The sequence below is a fragment of the Homarus americanus genome, unplaced genomic scaffold (assembly GCF_018991925.1).
Source record: "Homarus americanus isolate GMGI-L3 unplaced genomic scaffold, GMGI_Hamer_2.0 scaffold6523, whole genome shotgun sequence".
Taxonomy (NCBI): Eukaryota; Metazoa; Arthropoda; class Malacostraca; order Decapoda; family Nephropidae; genus Homarus; species Homarus americanus.
The window spans coordinates 142,828-161,514 of NW_024718864.1; the positions used below are offsets into that span (position 1 = coordinate 142,828).

The 18,687-nt window shown below is 44.7% G+C and overlaps 1 protein-coding gene across 1 annotated transcript; it reads left to right on the forward strand.

Annotated features, from left to right (window-relative positions):
• The first annotated feature begins 704 nt into the window (after positions 1 to 704).
• On the forward strand, positions 705 to 17,308 carry LOC121859862 (peroxidase-like). The gene is made up of 16 exons (XM_042356824.1): positions 705 to 735; positions 3,865 to 4,063; positions 8,746 to 8,809; positions 8,950 to 9,150; positions 9,525 to 9,739; positions 12,858 to 12,937; positions 13,192 to 13,282; positions 13,477 to 13,650; positions 14,438 to 14,556; positions 14,692 to 14,791; positions 14,914 to 15,111; positions 15,355 to 15,494; positions 15,816 to 15,980; positions 16,196 to 16,395; positions 16,785 to 16,954; positions 17,048 to 17,308. The coding sequence occupies exons 2-16, from the start codon at positions 3,874 to 3,876 to the stop codon at positions 17,224 to 17,226; spliced, it is 2,286 nt and encodes a 761-aa protein (XP_042212758.1). The 5' UTR covers positions 705 to 735; positions 3,865 to 3,873; the 3' UTR covers positions 17,227 to 17,308.
• The last annotated feature ends 1,379 nt before the right edge of the window (positions 17,309 to 18,687 follow it).

The following is an 18,687-nucleotide window of genomic DNA, read 5'->3' on the forward strand; positions in this document are numbered from 1 at the left end:
GAGTAACAGTGTGGAGTGTGTGTCTTGTGAGTAACAGTGTGGTGTGTGTGTCTTGTGAGTAACAGTGTGGTGTGCTGTCTTGTAGTAACAATGTGTGTGTATGTCTTATGAGTAACAGTGTGGTGTGTGTGTCTTGTGAGCAACAGTGTGGTGTGCCTGTCTTGTGAGTAACAGTGTGGTGTGCCTGTCTTGTGAGTAACAGTGTGGTGTGTGTGTCTTGTGAGTAACAGTGTGGTGTGCCTGTCTTGTGAGTAACAGTGTGGTGTGTGTGTCTTGTGAGTAACAGTGTGGTGTGTGTGTCTTGTGAGTAGCAGTGTGGTGTGCATGTCTTGTGAGTAACAGTGTGGTATGTGTGTGTCTTGTGAGTAACAGTGTAGTGTGTGTGTCTTGTGAGTAACAGTGTGGTGTGTGTGTGTCTTGTGAGTAACAGTGTAGTGTGCCTGTCTTGTGAGTAACAGTGTGGTGTGTGTGTCTTGTGAGAAGCACAAGTTGGTCAATGATTCCCAACATGGCTTCACAAGAGGGCGTTCATGTCTAACTCATCTATTAACATTCTTTTCAGCTGTTTTCCAATCAGTGGACGAGGGGCACGACTATGATGTGGTATATCTCGACTTAAGCAAAGCCTTCGACAGAGTCCCCCACGAAAGACTAATAAGAAAAGTGGAGGCCCATGGCATTAAAGGAGATGTTCTAAAATGGATTAGGGCGTGGTTACAGGACAGGAAACAGCGAGTGAGCATTAACGGCATTAAATCCGATTGGAGCAACGTCACTAGTGGAGTTCCCCAAGACTCAGTACTTGGACCATTATTAATTATTATATACATAAACGACATAGATATAGGCGTAGACAGCAACATAAGTAAATATGCTGACGACGCTAAAATAGGGCGTGTAATTAAATCTGACGTGGATTCCGCAAATCTACAGGAAAATCTAAAAAAAATTCGAATAGTCTGAAAAATAGCAGATGAAATTAATGTGGACAAATGTAAAGTACTCAGTATAGGAGATGTAAACAGGGAAACCAGATACCAGATGAACAACGATGTTATTGAGAAATGATAAGTAGGAATCTTCAGCCAAGTAAACAATGTGTATTTGCTCGAAACAAGGCTAATGAAGTACTTGGGTTCATACAAAGGAGTGTTAGTTACAAGACTAGCGAGGTCATCCTAAGACTATATCTTAAACTTGTGAAACCTCACTTGGATTACGCAGTTCAATTCTGGCCACCGTATTACAGAATGGATATAGAATCCTTGGAAGGAATTCAGAGGAGAATGACAAGACCAATCCCGGGCATTAGGAACCTTGAGTACAGAGACAGGTTAAAGCATCTTAATTTGCACTCCCTCGAGAGACGTAGAGTGAGGGGCGATATGATAGAGGTGTATAAATGGAAGTCAGGGCTGACCAAAGGGGACATTACAAAGGTACTCAAACTATCCAACCAGGAGGGAACTCGTAACAATGGTTATAAATTAGACAAATTTACATTTAGGCGCGAAAGAGGTAAAAATTGGTTTGGAAATAGAGTAGTGGACGAGTGGAACAAGTTACCAAATATCATCATTAACTCGAATACGCTGGATAGTTTCAAACATAGGTTGGATGGATATATGAGCAATAGGGGCTGGGTGTAAATGAGTCTGCCCAGTATGGGCCAATAGGCCCGCTGCAGTTTCCTCTATTCTTATGTTCTTATGTTCTTGATAACTGGAACATTTATTGTTCCACATACTGTACTTTGTTATCTCAGTATCTGACATAAAAATTAATGCAACTTGAGCTAAAGATCGACAAATGTATGTACTTTTGTCGATCTTTATCCACGCCGAGATGAGGTGGGGTGAACGAGTTCTTCGAGAAATACCAGTAACTCTGGAGTCCCGCTCACTTTTACACCTCAGTGTGTAGCGCAGGCGTTAGCGTGCCCCACCCGTGGCACATTATCCACCAGGGGTACACGTATACAATAATACTAGTAGAGTGTCTAATCTTGCATATAGCTTTAGATAAGGACACCAATCAGTGCAGTGAGTGATGCAGAATATATATGCAGTACCAGAGAAAGAAAGGTTAAAAAAAATCGTTTTAGCTATGAACACAGTATTTACATAAGTGCAACATAAGATAGGTATATTATAACTAAAGGACACCTTTTCCTCCCTGCTGTGCTCATTATATTAATAATGTAGACATGATGTGATAGGAATTATGACTTCACATGACAAGTGCTACCTTTAGTGACACTTGTTTTATCAAAAGATAAAGCACGTTCACGGTCATCCATAGACTCACATTTATGGTACAACAGTTGCAGAACTGCATGTAACACCCCTTTAGTAGTTCCAGTAGACCTAATAAAGGCATTTTATAATCTGTTCATGCAGATAAATCCTCTCCTCCTCCCATTCTCTATGTCTTCATTGAGAAGAGCATCTCTCCCTCCTTATCCAGTTGTCGTTGTCGATCCTCAGTGATCAGAACTGATCTCTCTTCCTCAGGTTTTTGCTCTGGCATACATCAGGTGCCCATGTACTGTAGACTCAATTTCTTGCACAATCCTCTTTTGGCCTCTTCTCTCAGCACGTGTATCTCTGATGACAGCCGCTGACTTGTCTGCAATTATTAATGTTCCTTTGACAGATAGGGCAAAGGCGAATAGAGAAAGAGAGAGAAAAATAAGAGAGAGGGGGAAAGGGAATGGGGAGAGAGAGGTAGTGGGGAGAAGAGGAGAAGGGGAGTGGGGGGTAGGGGAGTGGGGAGTAGAGGAGAGGAGAGGGATAAGAGGAAGGGGAGAGGGAGAAGGGGGAGAGTGACCTGAAAATTCATTGCCAGAGGCTGACATACTTTTCAATTCATTATACAACACTACTTGGGCGAAGAGATTTATTTGCTTTTGACATGATTTACGGAATCTCTAGTGCTAAATTTATTGTAAACTTTTGAAAAATCTATAATATTATACTCAATAGTCAACAAAATAGTTTTACTATGGACTGCAGTATTTGTCAGCCTCTGGCAGTGCTGTTCAATGCCCACCGAGCATATCAGAGCATTAGCAGTATTGACGTTGTCTTTTCCTTTGAAGAGGTTAAGCCACTATATCTTAGTTTTCATCTTTAGGAAATTTATGGAAGTGAATATTTCCCTCTCGCTTGAACAAAGAATTATACCCAAACACTACACAATTAGCAAGCATTATGTAACAGAGAGGGCAGTCTCATTCTGGGTCAGGTTTAGGATGAATTCTCCTATAGACCTTGCTATACCCAAAACATCTCTTGAATGGAGCGGGATTGAGCAAGAGTGCTGGTGCAGTGCTGGCAAGCGTAATACATTAAAAGCTCCTGTGGGCGTTGGGTGGGTACGAACATGATACTGCGGATGAGATTGAGTCAAGATTAGTTACCCGCGTCGGGGTCTGGACTATCCAGTAAGTAACATAAGAAGATGAGGACCCAAGGTTGTTTTTGGAATACACAGTGCTCTTGTTATCGTGTATATATATATATATATATATATATATATATATATATATATATATATATATATATATATATATATATATATATATATATATATATATATATATATATATATATATATAATTCATCTCTCAGTATCTCTCTCCCACAGTCCGCCACCATGATAAACCTGACTGTTCTATCAGCCATCTCTCATCCATCTCTCTATATCTCTCTCCCACAGTCCGCCACCATGATAAAACTGACTGTTCTATCAACCATCTCTCATTCATCTCTCACTATCTCTCTCCCACAGTCCGCCACCATGATAAACCTGACTGTTCTATCAACCATCTCTCATTCATCTCTCACTATCTCTCTCCCACAGTCCGCCACCATGATGAACCTGACTGTGCTACCAGTCGTCTCTATGCTCATGGGTAGATATCAGCCGCCAGTCATCACGCCTGGGTTCACCTGTGAGGGACCAACACCTTTGTTCTTAAAGACCCCTGATGTTGACCTGTCTCTCCTGCCACCTGATGCTAACCTGGAGAAACTGCTGAGCTTAACTTGGCCAAGATTAGGTGAATAATGTGTGTGTATGTGTGTGCGCGCGCACAGGGTGGCATAATGCGTCTAGTGTGACAGCATTATAATAATAATAATAATAATAATAATAATAATAATAATAATAATAATAATAATAATAATAATAATAATAATAATAATAATAATAATAATAATTAACGGTTTATTGCAAGAGCATAGCAGCCAGAAGGCTGAAAATATACAGTTACATAATTGGGGAATGGGTTTCGATTTACAAATAATATACAAGTAACAGAAGTGATACTAATAAGATATATAATAACTAGATGGGGAAAAGCTCAAACTACAGGGCATTTCAACATAGTAAGAGTGCAAGAAGTAGGATTTACTGGGAGTGAATACAGTGGTTTATTACAAGTTATTGATAATTTTTACAATGGTTGGGTGTTAGTGTCAACGTGCAAACACTGCTTGCTTCCTCTCGCTTTCAGCTACCGCCGCTGGCTAGCCCTCGTGGCGATCAGGGAAGCAACTTGCCTTGTCCTTCCCTGCCAGTACACAGCCTCTTTACCATCAAGACTTCTGCTGTGCCCCCTCGTGACAACACAGGGTAACTGGGTGCCTCGGGGGCCCAGGCTAGACCAGCAGGGGATCTCGAAGCAGCACTGAGCCCCAGAAGGGAGGTGCATAGACCCACTGACATATGGGCACGTCCTATCGCCTACCAACTATTGCCCCACTGCGTTGTGGATTAACCTTGGTAGGTATAAGGCTACGGGAGAAAACCCCAAACAAAAAATCTGTGGTGGAGCCCTGCATCAGGCAGACAAGCTTACAGAGCTCCAACAAGGTCCCAACGGCAGGATAACCAGAAGAGGTGACCAACATGGAACCCAACGACTACACTGGCGGACGAACGCAATGCACCATGGACAGGCTACTAAGGTGAAACCCAAAAAACTGGGCTATCGGCAGTCCATTGCAACTCTCCATCTCTCCAGTCGTTGCAACACTTGCACCACTGGATCAGGAAAAAGAAGAGCCAAGATGTGTGGTTGCAGCCTGTGCTCCTGCCTCACCTTATAAATCAATTCACGTGCAACCAACATCCAGCTCATGCTCCTCATCATCATCAAAACCTCTATACCCCCAAAAGTCCTACGGCAATGGAAGAGTGGGGATGGGGACAGGCAGGGATGACTGCCGGGAGTCTCTAGTCACAACTCTGCACATGGGTGACACAGATAAGATGGTCGTTTATGCACTGGGATCTAGGCAGCAGTGCAAGCCGGTCCTGTCTGTGAGACTGAGCAGCCACTCTGCTTACCCTACATGGGCAGGGGGCAAGAAAAGGTGCCCTAAACAATACCCTCCCTAAAGAACCAACCTGACTGGGCAACCGTACCCAGTAAAGTCATCCTTATACAGTCGAAAACACAATTATAATCACAGATCAAACAAAAACAGACTATACAACCTCTTATGGTTGCTGCATGGAATATCAGGACCCTTCTGGATACTGGCACAAATGAATCGTCCTGAAAGAAAAACTGCCATGAGTGAGTGCCGGTTACCAGACGAGGGTCCACTCACAGAACGGGGGTCTGGCCATACCTTTCTTCTGGAAGGGTAACCCTGCTGTGAAAAGAGATCACATTTATGGAGTTGGCTTTGCCATCCGCCAATGCATCCTTCCTCGGCAAACTGAAATGCCTGATGGGATCAGCGAGCGCCTCATGAAAATCTGACTCCAACTGAATCAATCACGTCATGCCTTCTTCGTCAGTGCAAACTCACCAACAGTGGATGCAGAGGATACCATCAAGGAGGCCTTTTATGCCGACCTTGGCAGAATCCTGACCTCTATCCCCAAAGAAGATAAGGTTGTGCTCCTAGGTGACTGCAATGCCAGAGTTGGCAGAGATGATGACATTTGGCAGGGAACCATAGGGAGAAATGGACTAGGCAAGTGTAATTCCAATGGCCTACTCCTCAGTAAGTGTGCTGCACACCTCTCTGTCACCAATACCTTGTTTAGGCACGCTGACAAGTTCAAGGGTTCGTGGCAACACCCACGATCCAAACACTGGCATCTCATTTACGATATCATTGTCAAGGAAAGAGATCTCCGAGATGTCCTCATGACTCGAGCCATGCGTGGCTCAAACCACTGCAACACTGATCATAGGCTTGTCAGTGCTAAGCTCTTATTTCATGTCGCACCAAAACGGCAAAGGCAACATGCCTCCAGAAGCGGTTTTAACACTAAGCATCTGAAGGACCCAGCGGTAGCACATGCTTTCAGAGAGCAGCTCGAACAAGGACTGATAAACGACCCGACAAAAATACAACCCAAATCCCAGTACAGAATGGAGTATTCGCGGCACTGTCATGACAAAAACCTGCAGAGAGACCCTCGGCCAGATAGAAAGAATACACAAGGACTGGTTTGATAAAAATGACCTGCAAATCAATGTACTCATCGACGATAAACATGTTGCTTTAACTGCCTGGCAGAACCACCGTCAATCTCGGACCAAAGCTGATACATTCTGTAAGAAGAAAGCGGCAGCCCACTGCGAACTTTGCAATCTAAAGAACGACTGGTGTAAAAGTAAAGCATGTGCAATGCAAAAACTTGCAGATCAACACAAGATGCACGATTTTTTCCATTCTACTCCACTCATCCGATGGTAATTCCCAAATTAAAGATGGAGAAGGCCTCCTTCACCGCTGGAAAGAACATTACCATTCTCTGCCTAACCGAAACAACGATGTGGATGTCCTGACTACCCAGCAGGTCACTCAGCATCCAGAAAAGCTGATCCACCTCAGCTATCCTCCATTCCTGGATGAGGTTGCTACTGCGAACAAACAAATGGAAAATTACAAAGCCTCAAGGCCTGTTGGGATCCCAGCCGAGGTGTATAAAGCAGGAGGACTTCTGCTTACCAGACATCTCTACCATCTACTGGAGAATATATGGGAAAAGGAGGAAATCCCCCAAACTCTTAAAGACATTTCCATCGTCAATATTCATAAGAAGATGGGAGACCAGTGAGACTGTCGCAACTACCGTGGGATCTCGTTGCTCTCCGTAGTTGGCAAAAATATTACTCGAGTCCTCCTAAACAGACTTCTTCCTGAGGAGGGAAACTTCCTCCCAGAATCTGAATGTGGCTTTAGAGTTTAGACCATCACGTAGCACGGTTGACATGATCTTTGCTGCCCGCCAGATACAGAAAAAGTGTAGAGAACAGCGTCTTGACCTGTACATGGCATTTAACGACCAAATCAAGGCTTTCGACTCGATCAACAGGGAAGCCCTCTGGCGGACCTTCAGCCGGTTTGGCTACCCACCAAAATTCATAGCCATTGTGAAGCAACTCCTTGACGGCATGAATGGCAGTGTCCTGTTCAATGGCACCCAGTCTGAGTTCTTCCCCATTCAAACGGGGGTAAAACAAGGATGTGTACTGGCGCCAATTCTCTTTTCCATTTTCTTGGCTGCCTTCCTTACTCGTGCCAGCGCCAACTTAGCTTGCGGGGTGGACATAGGGATCTTTTCAAAATAAGACGACTTCAGGCATGAACAAAGGTGTCAGCAACTTCTATTACTGAATTTCAGTATACAGACGACCTCACCCTTGTCGCTCATACTAAACGTGACCTACAGGTGATTCTAAACACCTATGCAGATGCGTATGCACACTTCGGCCTTGAGGTGAATGTGCGTAAGACTCAGATTCTCTTTCAGCCAGCCCCTGGTTCAGCCACACCTCTACCATCCATCCAGCTTAACGGTACTACCCTCTCTAATGTTACCCACTTTCAGTGTCTCGGCTCCCATCTGTCCACCACTGCAGAGATCGATGAAGAGATTCAACATTGGATCATATGTGCATCTCAAGCCTTTGGCAGACGCCGTACACGTGTCTTCAGCTGTAGGGAGTTAAAATTATCTACATAGTTCCACGTATATCGAGTAGTGGTCCTCCCCACCCTGCTATATGGCAGTGAGGTATGGGTCACATACAGGAGGCAACTCAAGGCACTTGAAAACTTTCACCAACGTAGTGTACGTTCCATCCTCCGAGTTCGCTGGGAAGACAAGAGAACAAATGCCAGTATTCTTGCTGACGCCAACTGTAGGAGCATCGAGGCTACCATTATCCATGAATAACTATGTTGGACTGGCCATGTTATCCGCATAGACGATAGTAGACTACCAAAGCAGTTACTTTACAGTCACCTAACGAATAGTAAACGTAATGCTGGCGGGCAAGTGAAAAGGTATAAGGATAGTCTTAAGACAAACCTGAATAAGTGCCAAATCGACCCCCTCACCTGAGAGACGATCACTCCACACCATAACGCTTGGAGAAGCACCACGGGAGAAGGTGTCAATACCTTCGAATTAACCCGACTGCAATCCTAGGCAGGCAAGCGCCAACGCCGGAAAAACGCTGCCGTCGACCCTCCTGCACTAGATGGAGCCATCCACATTTGCAACTTCTGTGAACGACCCTTCCGGTCCCGTATCAGCCTCTTTAGTCACTTAAAAACTCACCAACCTAGGTAACATCCTTAATAACTCATATCATTGTATCATAGCTGGATGATTATCATACTCGATTCCGAGTGACAGCAAAGTAGTAGTAGTAGTGTACAGAAACACCCAAGAGATATGGAATAACACATTCTTCTCTCTCCTCAGACGACAACAGCACACTGCCTCACCCTATCAGGCCCCTACCTGACATCACCGCCAGTGACATCCAGTAAGTGTGTTTGAGATGTGTTAATGCACTGTAGCTTGTATCTCTCCCTGAATCACCCTGTCTTTCTTCCTCACATACTATATCTCTCTCAGTCACTATCTCTCTCTCTCCTTATCTAACAACGCACCTTTTCCTTACAGAGAAGCCTTCGCCTTCGGTGTCTCAATGTTCAATAAGCAGATCAAACTTGAGGAGCTGCTGAAGAACAGAGGCCTGAGTTTGAAGAGGAACTCGTCCTCTTATGATCACCAAGTACTGAACAACATGCCTAGACCAACCTCAAAAGCGCTCTCTCGTACGGGTCACATTGTGGACGACTGTACGGCCAGGATAGCTAAGAAGTGAGAGTCTTTGTCCTATATGTGTGTGTGTGTCTGTCTACCTGTCTGTTTGCCTATCTTTCTCTCTGTCTGCCTATCTGTCTCATGTGGGTCATATATGTGATTGGTTTATAACTGGTGAACGCTGCTCTTCATCACACATATGTTATTTACTGACACTTCTACGTACCTGTACAGACACACCATAAACCCTTTAGAGGGGAGCAGCGCACTTAGCAATTTTATTCTGATTAACGCCAGACGATTTTATTCAGTTGGAACAAACCTCTGCACTCTAAAGGGTTAACGCCTCCCGTAAACACACACACACACACACACATACACACAAAACCTCTACCAAACATCACAACTAAGATCATAACTCATAACTTCAGGTACAACTTGGACAGAAATCAGCTGAACTATCTCATACAGAAGTTGAAAGCCCCGAAGAATTGTGAAGACGAGAGAATGAGACCAAAGAGAGAACCTTGTGATCCCGAGAGACGTTTTAGAAACCAAGATGGCACCTGTAATAATCTTAGAAACCCAGAGACAGGAGCTGCTTTCACTTCCTTCACACGTCTTGTTCCATCTGAATTTGATGATGGTGAGTGTGAGTGTGTGTGTGTGTGTGTGTGTGTGTGTGTGTGTGTGTGTGTGTGTGTGTGTGTGTGTGTGTGTGTAAAATAATAAATAATAATATTAATAATTAACGGTTTATTGAAAAAGTTCAGCAGCCCGAAGGCTGAAAATATACATTGGACAAAAATGACTTATTATATACAAAGACATGGGGTGGGTGGGTCGTTTAACAAAAGCTTTCATTACTGAAAGGAGAAGGAACAATGATTGAACATACAAATTATTAGTTTACAGTTGATGGCCCGGGCCTGGGCTGGTCATGGAGACACCAGGTGGTGTGGTCTTCACGTGGTATAGTAACTCGTCCTCGGGTTTTGATATGAAGGACCTCATGTGGCCATGAGGACACCGGGTGGTGTGGTGTTCACGTGGTGCAATAACTCGTCCTCGGGTGTTGATATGAAGGACCTCACGTGGTCATGGGGTCACCGGGTGGTGTGGTGTTCACGTGGTGCAGTAACTCGTCCTCGGGTGTTGATGTGAAGGACCTCACGTGGTCATAGGGACACCGGGTGGTGTGGTGTTCACGTGGTGCAGTAACTCGTCCTCGGGTGTTGATATGAAGGACCTCACGTGGTCATGGGGTCACCGGGTGGTATTGGGTGGTGTCACAGTAACTCGCCGTTCTGGATGGTGTTGTGCTATCTCGTAGTCAGGTGCATAGCCGGCCGGCCCTCTGTTGTTCCCATGGTGGACTGAATAGCACCTCCTGGTCAGAAGACGGCGGTCAGTTCCCACTGGTGGGTCACGGTTCTCACTAGTACTGTCTAGTGCTGAATTCACTGGCTTAAACACTGTTCATCACTGTTCAACACTGATCCCACTTCTTTCCGAAACGAAATTGTCACTTTTGATTATGTTGATATCCCGGTGGTGAGGGTGGGTCGGGGAGAGGGACTTGAGGAATGGGCCGAACAATGGCCAAGGGAGCAGCACCTGAATAGGTCTCTACCCTACGGTAGTCAAGGATGTGTGTGTGTGTGTGTGTGTGTGTGCAGTCGCGGTCTGACCACATAAGAGGACAGACGTGTGCCCATAGGTGCTCCTGTCCTCCCGATCGTCACACAAGGGCTACCCCTTTGCCGGCAAGTGTTGCCAGCGATGGTGGGGTGGGGTCGACATAAGCGCCCCAGAACAGGCGTCCCCTCTCTCATGGATACAGACATTTCTGAGACGGATAGTCATAGTGCATCCCACACCCTGCAAGAGTCAGACCTCAGTGATAGTGACAGTAACAGTAATGTTTCTATGGGAAACACTTGCTGGAGTGGCAACACCAATGCCAAGGGCAGCGAGCTTCCCTTCGCCACCCACCCCTCTGCCAACCAACCAAGTAAATTGCATATGCACTTCCCTAAGGACTCATTGAAAACCGTCGAGGAACGGTTTAATTGGACAACAAAGTATTGGAGACAACACGGTCTCACCATTCAATTCCGAAAAGATAAGAACAGTAACTTTATCAAGTGTCAAACACCCGAGGTCTATGAAACACTCAGTACTGTTGGATTTGATGGGGTTGTCCTCGTGCCTTCTCCTGCTGACACAGCGGAATGTTGCCACATCCTAGTTAAACAGTTCCCCCTATACGCTGAAGTCGAAGATGTTCGTAACTTTAATCCATGTATACTCAGTATATGTCAACACTACCGAGGGAAGACCCCACAAGCAGCTGTCATAGTTGATGCCCACCCAGTCCTCCCTCCCCTGCCCGCAGAAATCTATCACCCAGGGCCTGCCTTTTGTGTCATCTGCTCCCATTGGGGTCACACCTTCACCGCCTGCTGCCGACGTGATCGTCCCAGATGTCGCTTCTGTTCACGTAACCATCACTTCTCCCTCTGTGCCCCAAAAATCAAAGACCACCTCAATGGGGGTGGTGTGGGCTATGTTGTTGACCCCAGGTGTTATAATTGTGGTGGCTGGCACAATGCTGACTCACGACAATGCCCCAAACGTCCCTCCGTCCCAGGAGAAAAGCCTCCCCGAAGGCTGCGTCACCCTCTACCTCTCCCCCAGCCTACCGAGCCACAGCCCTCTGCATCCCCTCTGTCTCCAGGAACACCTTTTTCAACAACACCTGCCCCTGCCTGGCCTCACCTGGCTGCAACACAGCAGTCCCAGCCGTCTCCTAACTCAACTACTACTGGGCTTTCTCTTTGTCTCTACTCTGATGCTGTCAGGCCTTGTGCTCCCACAGGTGTCCCCCCACAACCCCCCTCCGGTGACACGACACAGATCATATCCCTCTTACACGAATTTACCAACCGTATTGAAAGGCTCTTTGATACACTCTGTACCGTCATCTCCAACCTACACAGACTACCCCTGCCTCCAGCTGCTACCCAGTCACCCCCCTCTTCTGGTTTGGCACATCCTGGTAGCCCCCCTGTGTGCCCCTCATGCTCACGGCCTACTCCACAGCCGCCTAGCACCACTGCTGGCGTCCACACAGAGCCTGCCCCATGCCCGGCTGCCCCCGTCCACCCACTGCGCGCTCATGAACCCGAGGACACCACCTCCGGCTCCACGTCCCCCACCGGCAAACTGGCACCTAGGGCCCATCCACGCCAGTTCTCCATATCAATTGACCACCATGCGGACATGCTAGTGGACTACGTATCTACGCCAAGAAGGACGTCCCCTACTACCCTCTCGACGTCCCCCTTGAAGCCGACACTACCGACGTACATACCATCACAATCACACTGAAAGGTATACCCCTCAACATTGCCAATGCCTATGGCCTGGCACTTGACATTATTAGGGACCTGCCACGCTTTGCCATAAACAGATATATTGTACAGGGAAATTTTCCCCCACACACTCATCATTCTCTCACTTTATGTAACTTGCTGACGAAACCCATGACCCTTCAGGCTTTTACGCCCTTAATGCATGAGTCATAAAGGCAAGCATGAACTCCGCATGCTTTCCAGATTGGCGCTGTAAACGCTTCTGCGCTTAACTTTGCACAGGATGTAAGGGGGTGCCCAATAAACTAGCCCCCTCAGGGGCAATCTAAAAAAAAAAAATCTATGTGTATGCATCAGCTATAACACAACACCTATCTATCTTTACAGGTGTTATGACGGTAAGACAAGCAGCAGATGGGGGAGACCTGCCTAATGCCCGTCTAGTGAGCACCACTGTCAACTTTAAAGTATGTTGACACACACACACACACACACACACACACACACACACACACACACACACGCGCGCGCGCGCGCGCGCGCGCACCGAAGGAAAAGTTAACTTAATTATTCTAAACTTAATACTTTCCCATTGTTCAAATACTTAAAAGTTTATAAGTAACATAATGTCTGGTTTATTACTACATAATTCATTACTGTGTATTTAACTATTGCTACATTACTTAACTGTTTAAGTAAGTGAAGTGTCACCCCCTCACAGCCGGCAGGTCAGAAGACTTGTCTCAACTTTCTTCACATGACTTTCGGCCAGTTCCTGGATCATGACCTGACCGAGACGCCCATGAGTAAAGGTGAGCTTCCCATCACTTAAGGTCAGCTGTATGTGTGTGTGGTACAGTAACCTTGCAATACGGTGCAGTTATCTTGCTCTACGGTACAGTAACCATGCTATACGGTAATGTAACCATGCTATACGTTAATGTAACCTTGCTATACGTTAATGTAACCTTGCTATACGTTAATGTAACCTTGCTATACGGTACAGGAGTGAACGGCAGCACTATAACATGCTGCAGTAAGGAGGTGCAGGACAACCCAGACCTGCTACACCCACAGTGTGCACCGATCACCATCCCCGCTGGCGACAACTTCTACAGCCCTTATGCCGCCACCTGTATGGAGTTTGTGCGATCTGTACCTGCCGACAGGTGTACCTTAGGTGAGTATACTGGTGTACCCTAGGTGAGTATACTGGTGTACCTTAGGTGAGTATACTGGTGCACCTTAGGGGAGTATACTGGTGTACCTTAGGTGAGTATACTGGTGTACCTTAGGTGAGTATACTGGTGTACCTTAGGTGAGTATACTGGTGTACCTTAGGTGAGTATACTGGTGTACCTTATGTGAATATACTGGTGTACCTTAGGGGAGTATACTGGTGTACCTTAGGGGAGTATACGAGTATACTGGTGTACCTTATGTGAATATACTGGTGTACCTTAGGGGAGTATACTGGTGTACCTTAGGGGAATATGCAGTATGCTGGTGTGCCTTATGTGGAATATGCTGGTGTACCTTAGGTGAGTATACTGGTGTACCCTAGGTGAGTATACTGGTGTACCTTAGGTGAGTATACTGGTGCACCTTAGGGGAGTATACTGGTGTACCTTAGGTGAGTATACTGGTGTACCTTAGGTGAGTATACTGGTGTACCTTAGGTGAGTATACTGGTGTACCTTAGGTGAGTATACTGGTGTACCTTATGTGAATATACTGGTGTACCTTAGGGGAGTATACTGGTGTACCTTAGGGGAGTATACGAGTATACTGGTGTACCTTATGTGAATATACTGGTGTACCTTAGGGGAGTATACTGGTGTACCTTAGGGGAGTATACTGGTGTACCGTATGTGAATATACTGGTGTACCTTAGGGGAGTATATCTTAGTTTATCATAATGTAACATAAGTGGCCGGTAAATAAATAAATAGTCACCTCTCCCCCAGGACCGAGACAACAGCTGAACCAACTGACCACGTATGTTGATGGTGGCAGTGTATATGGGATATCTCTTGAAGAAGCTGCCGAACTACGAAGCTTCCAAGGTGGACTATTGAAAACCCAGGTGAGTTACTCTCTCTCTCTCTCTCTCTCTCTCTCTCTCTCTCTTAGAATCTCTTCTCATCAGTCACCATTGTCTCTCATCTTCTCTCACTACCTGTCTCTCACCATAAAAATACAGTTATCTCTATACTTACAGTTAACGAGGGACGGGGTGGAACTACTCGGGCCAAACATGAATCTTCCAGGCTGTAATGTACCGGAAAGGAGTGCTGAGGGGGAGTTCTGTTTTAAGGCGGGTGAGTCTCTCTCTCTCTCTCTCTGTCCGTGTGTATGTAAACTAAATAAACCTAGCAATTCCAACACCTGCTATAACAGTCTTCAATATATCCTCCCCTCCAATAATTTTCGTATTCCCCAGGCGATAACCGAGTGAACGAACAGATGTTTATGGTGATGGTAACGGCAGTGTGGGCGAGGGAACACAACCGCCTGGCGAAAAGACTGGCGAAGATCAATCCTCACTGGGATGATGAGAGACTGTTTCAAGAGGCGAAGCGAATACTTGTAGCGGAGATACAACAAGTTGTTTACAATGAATATTTGCCTCCTGTGTTAAGTGAGTGAGAGAGAGACCGAAAGATAGAAAGAGAAAATATACGGATTTCTCCCAGACTACTGTAGATGTTTAAACAGGTCATAAATGAAGTCAACGAAGATACTTGAACACATTATGAAAGTCAATATGTGTTAAAATGTAACGCTTAAACACACATAATAGCTAATATGTGTAAATAGCTAATATGTGTTAATATGTACCACCTGATAAACACCTGTAATACCTGTGTTGTGTACTCGACAGGTCCTAAACTCATGGCAGCAGCTGGACTCAATACAGGAACTGATGGTCAACAAACAACTGATTATAATGACAGAATTGATCCAGCTATGACGACTGATTTCGCAACTGCTGCCTTCAGATTTGGTCACTCTCAAGTTACCGTAAGTGTGCAGTGTGTGTGTGTGTGTGTGTGTGTGTGTGTGTGTGTGTGTGTGTGTGTGTGTGGTGTGTGTGTGTGTGTGTGTGTGTGTGTGTGTGTGTGTGTGTGTGTGTGTGTGTGTGTGTGTGTGTGTGTGTGTATGTGTGTGTGTGTGTGTGTGTGTGTGTGTGTGTGTGTGCGGGGTGTATGTGTGTGTGTGTGTGTGTGTGTTATCTTACAAGCACACATATATCTCTCTCCTATACACACGTCTCTCACCTTCAGAACTATCTCCCACAAACTATCTCTCACACTCACAACTATATATCTCTACTACATACAGGACCGGATTTTTGAAGTAGCGCAAAATGGAAGGACCACAGTTGAAGACTTCAGTACTGTTTTCTTTAACCCTTTCGCACTGTACCTACCGGGCGCACCTGAGAGACTAGTGAGAGGAGGGCTGGTCCAGGCTGCAGGCAATGTGGACATGGGCCTATCTTTGTCGGTGAGTTTCTGTAGGTGATTCCCGTGGTCCAAGGTGAGTCACTTGTTTTAGTTGAGTCACGGGGTTTTGGGGTGTTTAAACATCAGATGGAATAAGCCTAGGGACGAATCTTTTGGTGATTTTAAGTTTTTAACAAATTCTTTTTTGTCTGGTTAGTTTAGGTAATCTGGTGTGCCGCACCGTACAGTAACTAAATACAACTCGTGGTTATACAGGTGTCTGGGAAGATGTTCCGTCGTATGAAGCAGTTTGGGCTGGACCTTCTCGCTCTTAACGTACAACGAGGGAGGGACCATGGCATACCTGGCTACGTCAGATACAGGATGGCGTGTGGCCTGAAACCTGTCAATAACTTTGATGAGCTCAAACCTGACATGGAACCTCAGGTCTTAGATAATCTGAAGAAGGCCTACAAGTGAGATACAACGAGAGAAAGAGATATAGAGATATAATAATGCATACAGAGAGAGAGAGAGAGACAGACAGGCAGGTTGGACCACAGGGTCAAGTAGGTCATAGATTAATGATGGTTTGATTATGTTCCCATATGTGGGTACAAACGCGACTAGTCTTCAGTATTAGGGCTTAATAAAGGTATTATAGGTGACCTCAGAACGACCTGACACTCTCACTTGCCAAATTATTCATGATTTACCTGAGACGATGAGAGAAACTGATACAGAAAAATAATGGAGAGATTTTGAATGGGGTTTGTCACCTCTCCATTTCTCTATTTCTTTGTAAATATAATTATCTATCTATCTCTCTGTCAGTCTTTCTAACTATCTATCTATGGTGCCTCAGGAGGGTTGAAGACATCGACCTGTTCGTCGGCGCTCTATCAGAGAAGAACGTGGCTGGCGGTAATGTGGGTCCCACTTTCGCCTGTATCTTGGCAGACCAGTTTGTGAGAATCAAGATTGGAGACAGATTCTGGTTTGAGTACAAGGACTCCCCGGGAGCTTTTACTGTTGGTAAGTGAGACACAAAGAATCACCTTATTTCTCAATATTTCTCTTATATCTCCTAATTGAAAATAATCTCTCCCCTATCTCTCCCCCCCATAGACCAACTGAGAGAACTCCAGCAGGTCTCCTTCTCTCGTATTCTCTGCGACAACATCAGAGAGCTGAATCAAGTCCAACGTTGGTCGATGGAGGTCATAAGCCCTTTTAACCCTCTCTTATCATGTGACTCTAAATGTCTTCCAAGTCTGAACCTCGACCTTTGGAAAGAGAAGCACTAGATACCATTATAGAGCAAGGTACCATTATAGAGCAAGGCACCATTGGAGAGCAAGGTACCATTGGAGAGCAAGATACCATTGGAGAGCAAGGTACCATTGGAGAGCAAGGTACCATTGGAGAGCAAGATACCATTGTAGAGCAAGGCACCATTGGAGAGCAAGGTACCATTGGAGAGCAAGATACCATTGGAGAGCAAGGTACCATTGGAGAGCAATATACCATTGTAGAGCAAGGCACCATTGTAGAGCAAGGCACCATTGTAGAGCAAGGCACCATTGGAGAGCAAGGTACCATTGGAGAGCAAGATACCATTGGAGAGCAAGGTACCATTGGAGAGCAAGATACCATTGTAGAGGAAGGTATAATTGTAGAGCAAGGTACCATTGGAGAGCAAGTTACCATTGTAGAGCAAGGTACCATTGGAGAGCAAGGTGCCATTGGAGAGCAAGATACCATTGTAGAGGAAGGCACCATTTTAGAGCAAGGTACCATTGGAGTGCAAGGTACGAACCTGAGGAAAAAATAGGTTACAAATGTTATAATTACAAAAAGGTACCAATATTCTAAATCCTTAACCATTGGAAAAAGAAAGATACCCTGTAGAGTTTCAATGTCCTAATTTCGCCTATGAAGTTTAAATAACTTAACCTAACCTAACCTAACCTAACCCAGCAAGGCCTAACAGAAAAGTCGATTTTTTTCTTCAGTTCCAAAGTTTATTATGTTTCTTAAGTTAAAATTTTATTATTTTCCTGAATTCACAAGTTCATTATTTCAATATTTTTTAGTTTTCTCTAATTTATTATTTATTTTAATTATTATTTTGTTTTTAGATACTAAATTAATATATCTTAATTTAGTTAATTATTATATTATTGTTTTAAAATTATATATAATTATTTTTTTTTGTTTAAGAATAAAAACAGTTATATTATTGTAGTTTTCATTTGGTTGTGGAAAGTTATATTTAATCGAGTGTTTATTTGGTTGTGTGAAAAAAGAAATTTGAGTTTTTAATCTTTGTTTGAATAAAAAAATACCAAATTGTATGGCTTTTTTATTTGTTTATGTCCGACTTATAAAACAATTTGAAAACTATTGAATAAAGTATATTATACACCCGTATAATCCAGAAGGCATAATGTAGGTAAATGTTGGATTATTAAAAACAAAGACAATAAGAAGTAAAGGAGAGATGGACAGAGTACGTAGAAGAAGTATACAATGATAAGAACATAAGAACATAAGAATGGAGGAAACTGCAGCGGGCCTTTTGGCCCATACTGGGCAGTCCCGTTTACACCCAGCCCCTATTGCTCATATAAGCATCCAACCTATGTTTGAAGCTATTCAGCGTATTCGAGTTAATGATGATATTTGGTAACTTGTTCCATTCATCCACAACTGTTTCCAAACCAGTGTTTACCTATTTCACGACTAAATCTAAATTTGTCTAATTT